The following is an 8676-nucleotide window of genomic DNA, read 5'->3' as shown; positions in this document are numbered from 1 at the left end:
AAGGGAGTTTCTCCTGCTGCTCATTCTCCTCTCAGGAGCCAGAATATCTTGCACCAGCATAGAACTATGTTGTGCTGGGGGTAAAATTATCATCATTTCAGTGCCAGGACATGTGTGAAATCCCGTGTGAGATCAGATTCTACTTTGTGGCCCTTTGACTTGGATCCTGCTGCCGTGCACCAGCTTCAGCTTTGTAAGAGGGGTCAGGAGAGCTCAGCACGTTGTGTTTGACACAGTGAGGGTGAGTGAAGTGGATTATCTGTATGGTGGTAGCCTGACACTTAGGCTGGATTTTTATTCACAGTATACACCATCTGCAGTGGGATGGGATTCAGTGATAGCTGGGACTCGGTCAGGTAATTGTGCCTAGAGCTTCCATATGATTCTTTCGGTATGTTACTGTCACCCAGAAGATGAACTCACTGTGCAGACATACCGAATGTTTGAGATCTCTAAAATAAATGTAATTCCATTTCAGATTTCTGTCACAAACTCTAAATCAATTTCAATGCATATCTTCAATTTATATATAACATATATAAACACATAAAAACATACATGACATATATTAAAGACTCCATTGAAATATTTGGATTTAATAGCACTGAAAAACAAGGTCTCCAAAGAGGCACAGATTGGACCTCTTCTTACCTCACTTTCCTAAAAGCCAGCAGTAATTCTGTGACACCAGGAGAATGACATGAGCATTGCATTATTGTGAGGACTAACTAACATAGAACCACCCTGTGAAATGTGTCCCATCTTTTCAGGGTGGAGAGGACTGTCAATAGTTGATCCTGTTTCTACAGTGGTTCATTACCATGTTGGTTTGGTTGGGTTTTTTTAAGTTATTATTTACTTTTGAAACTCCTACTACACAGTTTCTTTTGAGCAATAACACATTAAAGTGAATGAATCCTTGTTATCTCTATTAGGGAGATTAACTATTTAGGTGATTATGGGTTTCCTGCTGTTCTAAAACTGCTAAATGGCAAATTAGGAGCTCTGCATTTTGATTTGCAGATTGAGAGAGTGAAGATCCCATTGAGGTGAAGTACAAAAACTAGGTATTTACTGTTTATCAGGGAATTATTATATTGCAACAGGTTTCCCCTTAGAGAATCCAAGACAGATATAGATCTGGATGTTTCTTGTTATCGTTTGAACACAGGACTCTGTTGACTTTCTCATTAATGAAACTGGAAAATAGAAATTACATTTTTCTTGGTGTTCTTTTCCTTTCCCTGACTTCATTGTTGTTTGTGTAAGTAGTTTTGGACACAAAAACGTTCCCTTTTGTGGGTTGTTCTTTCGGCTTTTTGCTTGCATATTCTAACTGTACCATGAATGTGGTACGATCAAACACAAGGAAGCAATCGTTGTTTAGTGGAAAGGTTGAACTAAGTGAACCATGGCAAGCTTGATAGTTTCCTCAGCAGTGGGGTGACCAGCTCCATTTCATTGCCTTTGTGAAACCTCTTTATTAATGGCCTGTATATTGCTCTCCTCAAATATGCAGCCATGTTCTTAATGAAGAAAAAAAAAAAAAAAACAGCATTTTTTCTGCTACTTTTGCCCTTCCCCTACTCAGATCAGTCTCAGAACAATCCTTAATACAGTACTATGTTTCATGTGACTTTTTTCTTTTCTTCTGCAGGCTCTGAGCAGCAGTCTATACAAGAGTGCATCGCCTTATGGCTCTCTTAATAACATTGTGGATGGGTTAAGCTCCCTCACCGAGCATTTCTCTGACCTATCCCTTTCTTCAGAAGCCAGAAAACCCAGCAAGAGGCCACCTCCTAACTACCTGTGCCACCTCTGCTTTAACAAGGGACACTACATCAAAGACTGCCCACAGGTAAGGAATAGACATACATATATTCTGGAAAAATCTTCATGAAAATTTTCACCATTCCTTGATTTAGTAACACAGAATTTGACTGAAATAGTTATTTAGAGTGAGTAGCACTGAAGAAATATCTTGACAAAGTGCTAAGCTAGCCATATGTTCTTTTAATCTATTCTTTATCAGAATGCTGATGAAAAAAATATGCTATTTCATTTGCCTAATAAGAATTACAAAAGATATTAATCTAGGCACATATTAAGTAGAGTTTGGAAACTTTAAAAATGGCTACTATGTAATTTTCTATCGCAGGGATTATGTAAAATGCGTCTTCAAGCAGCACACTGTGTAGTCAGTTTAGCAATGGCACTTCATAAAAATATAACAAGTTACATATGCTGAAGGAGAAGAAATTTTTGCACTGGATGAGGACTTTGAATCAGTGTTGCAGTAACACAAGCTCCAGGTATATCTGGTGCAACATGTCTTCCGTCTCACAGGAGAGGTTTGCGATACTTGGCAAATGTGGCAGTCGTGGACTCCCAGAACTCTTTTGTAGTGGCAAAACTGACAATATTTATTTCCTTAGAAAAGAAGTATAAACTAGTGTGCACTAAAACCACACACCAATCTGCAGGGTTTTTTTCTGAGGCTCCAAGCCACAGTGTGTGAGGTTTCTCCATCCTCTCAAGTTTCAGTTGCATGCAGGCGTGTTGCTGGCTTAAACTTTCACATCTCCAACAATATTCTGTGTAGAGTCCCAAGGAAATTAAAGTGCTGCCAATACTCTAGAAGTACAGATGTGGACATTATTGGCATCCACTTCACTATGGCTTTAACTTCCTACCCTCTTAACGTGTGACTTTCAGCAGAATTAATCTGCGTAGCATTAACTGAAGTTAATTCACTGTTGAGGATATCAGACGTGTATAAGCCAAAACACAGGTGGAAAAGCATCTGCCAGCTGAGCAGGGTCAGCATGAAATCAAGTCTAATGTCAGATGAGCTTTAGCTGGGTGTATTCCTCCTGCTATTATGCGTAGACTAAACTGTTTTCTTCACGGACTTTAGCTGTATATCTTTCATTAGTTCTAACCAAAACTGTGGAATTAAAGTACATTTGCAGTCTTGGGTGTGGCACTTGAAAATATTTTTACTTCATATTATTTCAATATACGTTGAGTAAGGCAGCATTCTTTAGGAAAAAAAATATGAAATTTTCCTTTTTAGGAAAGATATCCCAGAGATGCAAAGAAATTAAGGTTCCTGTAGGAAGATTAATTTAATTAAATTGCACATCCTGTGTAATTTTTTTAAGATTTCACTAGTAATATCTTCATTTTCTCTGCGAACCAGGAAAAAGACTTCCTACAGAGCATACTCTGTGGCTGGCCAATGAGCTAGTGAGTAACACATGAAGGAACTGGAGGAACACAGGACTGGGAGGCACCTGCTTGTGCACTGCATGCAATCTGCAGTCTTTTACAGTTACAGGCAGCCATATCATACAGTCCCTTTCGTAAACTGATCAAGTTTTAATTGGGAAGTATTTCAATATTTTGTCCTCACTACTGCTGATGTGGGAAGGTGCTTCAGAACCTCAGTCTTCTCCTAATTAGAAATCTTCCAGTTTCCAGGATAAGTGTAACTCATGGCCACTTCGTAGTCATTTGTTCTCCTGCCAACATTGTCCTCCACTGAAATAGCTCTTCTCTCTCCCTGGTGTTTATCTCAGGATGTAGTGGTAGACTGCAATCATAACCTCTCTCAGCATTCATTCTGTAGAACTAACCAAGCCAGGTTTTCTGAGTCTCCTCACAAAAAGTAGATGGACTCTCTATTCCCCAGTCCTTCTCATGGCGGTCTTCTTGTGCTTTTCATCTTTGTGTGCATGCATGACTACATGTACATATGGCATCCCAGAACAGGTCTCATCAGTGCCTCATTTTGCTGTGTGCACATGTATCTGTTTCTATAGGTCAAAATTTATGGTACTTAAGGAACAGGTTGTATAAAATGAGTTCTGCTTTATTGGAGATTTCTAACACAAGCAAGTGTTTTATGGTTTGGTCACCATGTAGGTGCTTTCTTGAAAGAGAGCAGACTTAAGGATTCACAGAAACTTAGGCACTTCCCTTATGTTATCTAAATTTGAAGGCAGATCTACAGGGGATGACCCTGTGTGCATGAGTTATGTTCAAAATGTTGAAAACATTGTGTGCAAGAAGGGAGCACCAGTGGCAGGATCAAGCCTTTGTCAAAAAGACCCCATTGGTTACCACTGCTTTTAATGATAACTGATTTCTTAATTTGAACAGCATATGTACTACTGAATAGCTTAGATTTTGATGCTTAGTTTTTCTAGTGCTGTCAAAAATGAAAGTTGTTTTGCAAATCCTACCAAAAAAGGGCTGTAGCTATGCGTCTTTAAAGTACTTAAATTTGGATAGAGAAAAAAGATGAACTAATCTGCTTTGGACAAAATGCATATCAGTAAATCATACAGTATTTTTATTTTCTTTTTATGTAACTGCCTAATAAAAAACAGATTTTGAAATGGGGTGTTTTATGGAGTTTTTCCTGCATAACAAAGAAATTGTGTAACAACTTTGAGACTTTATATCCTCCCTTAATTCTCCTGGTTATAAACACTGTAAAGACGTGTGGGTTTTTTTCTGTTGCTGTAAAAGTTGATGGTGTACCATACTGATAGAAATACTTGTATTGCTTCAGATTTAGATCTTAAGTGATGATCATATTCTAGGAGCTTAAATAATTATAATCGAAACAGGTCAGCTTTAGTATTTGAGTATCTCGGGTATCTGCAGTTTGTCCAATATCCTGTCCAAAATTATCTGTTTGGAAATTGAAATAGGATTTAGCAAATTTCTATTATTTTAGCATGTAGTTTGAGCGACCTGTAATGATAGAAAGTGTGTTTTCAGGTTTAGAAACTACCGGAAATGAGAGCAATGCTATGACTGCAATTCATCATTTCCAATTTGCCTATATTTGCAAAATTGTTTGTTGCAGTTATTATGTCTATAAATAACCACAGCAATTTTTATCTTTAGTGTCACCTTTATAGCATACTTATATTTTCTCTGAACTAATTTTTAAGTTTCAGTGGCTTAGATGATAACAATTTACTCAGACCTGTCTGATGTTCTTTCCTATTCAGAACTGTAATTGACTTGAATGAACTGAAAAACGCCTAGAGAATAAAGGTTAAAAGCAGTGCTCTTAAACTTAATATAGTGGCACTCTTAAATTATCATTGACAGTGTTATCAAATATACAAAAAAAATTCTCTTTAAATAGCAAGGAAGGTGAGGAATCAGAGTACTTTTCCTGTCTCCTTTACTAGTGGTTAGCTGCATGATACAAAAATATATATGGGTATAGATTTGTCAAAACTTTGATTACTTATTTGTGTACTCAAAGGTACTGTGCCAGTATACATCTTGCATATGCATGATAACCATTCTTTCCCTTGCCAGGACGAATAATGATGAGCTCTGGGCTAATAATAGTTAAGATATATGATTCTTTATGACATTTATTTATCTAGCAGATATAGAAACTCGTTGAAGACCTCTTTTAAAAAGTTACATTGTCTGTTTTCACCCATTATCGCTGTAGTCTATATTTTAAATCCTACAAAATATAAACAGTGAGATTGTTTGTGCTATGCATGGCCTATACAAAATTAATCTTGCTTCCTTACAGAATAGGGATGTTATTGATATTACCACCCTTTAGTGATGTGATCACCCTAAACTCAGACCTGTCATATAGGTTTAAAATGCAGAAATGATGTGGTATGGTGTTAGATACAGTATAGATGGACATGCGTGAATAAAACACCTAATTTGGGTTCTACGAAGTTGCTGAGTGACTGAACCTTTGCCATGTTTCACGGTCTTCTCTGGCAAGGAAATATGTGGACACAGATCCTAGATCTCATTTATTGCATATATCATTCCTCTTGTTAATTTAGGCAGTAAAGGATTAACAGCAAAGGCAGCAACAAAGTTTGTGCTTGTAGAGGTCCAAGCTCAGAGCTCGAGCAAAGCATCTCTGTATTCAAAGTTCCCAAACTGCTCTACCTTGTGTTTCTGCCAAGCACCAGTTTCATCTACTGGTCTCTCTGTCCTAAATTTCTTCAAGTGCTGCCAAATCCTTTTGTGAATATATGTGCAGGCCTAGTCACTCAAAAAATACATGGCTCCAGTCATGTTTTTCTGAATGCTGAACAAGGAGATTGTTCTGATTCCTGTGGCAGTGCCAAGCTCTGAAAAAATCTTCCTGACAATTCCTGTCAATTTCTACATAGGCAAGGCATAGTCTCTCACATCATGGAGACTTGGTGGGGAAAAAACATACAGGCAAATATCACTGTTCTGCAGTCAGATCCATGGTGCACTACAACTATTTAGTCCAGTCCCTCAGAGATACAGAACTGTTTCACAGTGTGTTTTTACACTATACTCATAGAGGAAAATGCATGTGTGCGTGCACAGAAGTACAGACACACTACCACAGGCATGTACGTAATGGGAAACAGTATTAGTCTCATTTTGTACTGCATTTTTAAATCTGTGAATGAAATGTATGGCATGATCCATATTAATGAGGCCAACACTGGGAATCTTTCCATGGCCAAGAGTGATCTTCGAAGCAGATCCTGTAAACTAAAGTACCTTGAGAACACATATTCAAGTCAATGGGAGTAGTAGGTAATTACTGTGGCTGCTTGAGTTTGCATAGATTTGCTTTTGTGGTTTCATGCAGGATGTGGAAGAAATCAGTGTCAAGCTGAGTTTAGTCCTTTCTTCTTAGTCCATAGCTTGGTCTGCCAGATCATGCTGCCCCGAAGCTGTCCCTCCCTGTGGTCAGATATAGTAGATCTTTGGCAGTGGAGTTGGCTCAGCAGGCAGTTATTTGGCTGCAAGATTGCAGTGACTTTCATGCCTGAAGTATTAATCTGATTTGTCTTGTGCTTTATGGTTGTGCAAGGATCTCTAATGTCCACACTATTCAAGGAGTCCACAGCTGTGCTTCCTCCAGGTACCAAAGGCTGGCTAAGGTGGCAATGATGAGCAAGCTGCCATCTTTACAAAGACAGAAAGATTTTACTTTTCTCGGTTTTGGCTTAGAGATCTTATTTTTTAAAAAAGAAAACCAAACACAAACCTCTTTTTTTTTGTTTGTTTGTTTTGTTTTTTTAAGTGGAGGATGATGTTTCAGAGAGCTCTGTAAAGAAAGGAGATCACAGACTTTGAAAAATCTTAAAATTCATTCTGAAAATAATTATTTTTGACAGTTGCTACATTTTACAGTAGTCTTTTGGATATTAGATGATGGCTTCCAAATAAACACATCTTTTCTCCATTGAATGGAGCAAAATACCAGTATTCTTAGTCAGTTATATGATGAGTGATCGGGCTCTCCAGTCCCTCAGGAATCCAAAAACCTGTATGGCTCAATTTTGCAGGCTCCAACATAGTTTTTGATCCAAGTATACTTGCTGGTGTTAGATATGATGCTGTACAGGTGTCTCTTGTTAATACTTCAATTCTGTTGTCTTAGAGAGTTATTAGAGGCCTGACTGTGCAGTTTCTGATATGAATGAGGCAGTGTTTGCATCACTAAGATTAGTATTCCTTTCCAGAGACAAAGATGAAAATATGGGACATATAATAAAAGAAAACGACAACTAAATTCATTAGCACTGATTTCAGTAAAACCAGTACCAACAAAGAACCTAAAAATACCTGTCTGTATTACAAGGAGGAAAAAGCTGTTAATCTCTACTGTATGTACTTGTTTTCAAAACAAATCTCTATATATCCAGCCCCTTAGTTCTCTGTCTTTGAAATACATTTTGATACATTAACCCATTTTGTATAGTGCATGTTTCTTCACCTAAATATATCTCTATAAGAAACTGTAATTCTTAGGCGTTCATTCTGTAAATATTTACGCACATACTAAACTTCCACCTTATGACATGCTGGAACAATTTGAGGTTCTCAAAAGCATACTACTTTCATTTATTCATATTTTTTCCACTCAGAACCTCCATAAAATTATTTTAGATGATTTGGAGTTGGCTAAGATTTTTTAAATTACTTTTTTACCACATGCAGCCACTTTGACAACTCCATGATACCAAATATACTACAAAATTTATTGCAGGGTTGTTTGTTATTTTTTTTTCTCATATGCTTGAACTTAGCCCTGCCAAGTTTTCTCAGAGTTTCTGAGTTTAGCTGGATATATTTTCTCAGATAATTTCTACTTTTATTATGAAGAAGTGCAGAAATCTTGTTACAAATGTGTGGTGGTCTGTAGTTTTGTCACGTCCATTTTACCTCTGGAAATGTAAGCTGTTTAAGAGTCTGAATCATTAGAAAATACTCATTTCTCTCTGTTTTGGAAATTCTGACTAAGCTGTGCATGTCATGGCTTTAAACCACTTATCAGAGAGGCACGTGACTTGGACAGCTGTATGTGAGCAGAGGGGATCCAAACAGCCCTACTGTGACAGCGTGCTCCCAAAGTACTAGTTTTGAAACTTTGGCTATAATATGTGGCATTTGTGTCCAGTTGTTTGATAAACTGGGTGCTTGAAAACAAGATACTGAACCCTAACAAAGCAGAGTAAGAATGGTTAGATAGTTAAAAAAGAAAACAGAAATATCTAGTGACCTGTGTCTGTTCCCCTTTCCTGTCTAGCACACTACTTGGTATTACATTCCCAGAAGTCTGGAAGACCAGCCAAAACCAAACTCCTCCTTCAGCACCATCTCTAAGCTGTTATTACT

At 37.6% G+C, this 8676-nt stretch overlaps 1 protein-coding gene across 1 annotated transcript in view; it reads left to right on the top strand.

Annotated features, from left to right (window-relative positions):
- Nucleotides 1-1657: 1657 nt before the first annotated feature.
- The window catches only part of ZCCHC24 (zinc finger CCHC-type containing 24), a gene marked incomplete at its 5' end in the record, with an annotated part of 93939 nt that continues 86920 nt past the window's right edge, over nucleotides 1658-8676 (top strand). Inside the window, one exon of the mRNA XM_010162679.1 lies at nucleotides 1658-1858. Within this exon, the coding sequence (XP_010160981.1) occupies nucleotides 1658-1858 (201 nt within the window). The remainder of the gene's footprint in view (nucleotides 1859-8676) is intronic.

This window comes from Antrostomus carolinensis, unplaced genomic scaffold (genome assembly GCF_000700745.2).
Source record: "Antrostomus carolinensis isolate BGI_N321 unplaced genomic scaffold, ASM70074v2 scaffold13332, whole genome shotgun sequence".
Taxonomy (NCBI): Eukaryota; Metazoa; Chordata; class Aves; order Caprimulgiformes; family Caprimulgidae; genus Antrostomus; species Antrostomus carolinensis.
Note: the sequence above shows the minus strand (reverse complement) of the source record. Positions and strands in the feature narration are given on the sequence as shown.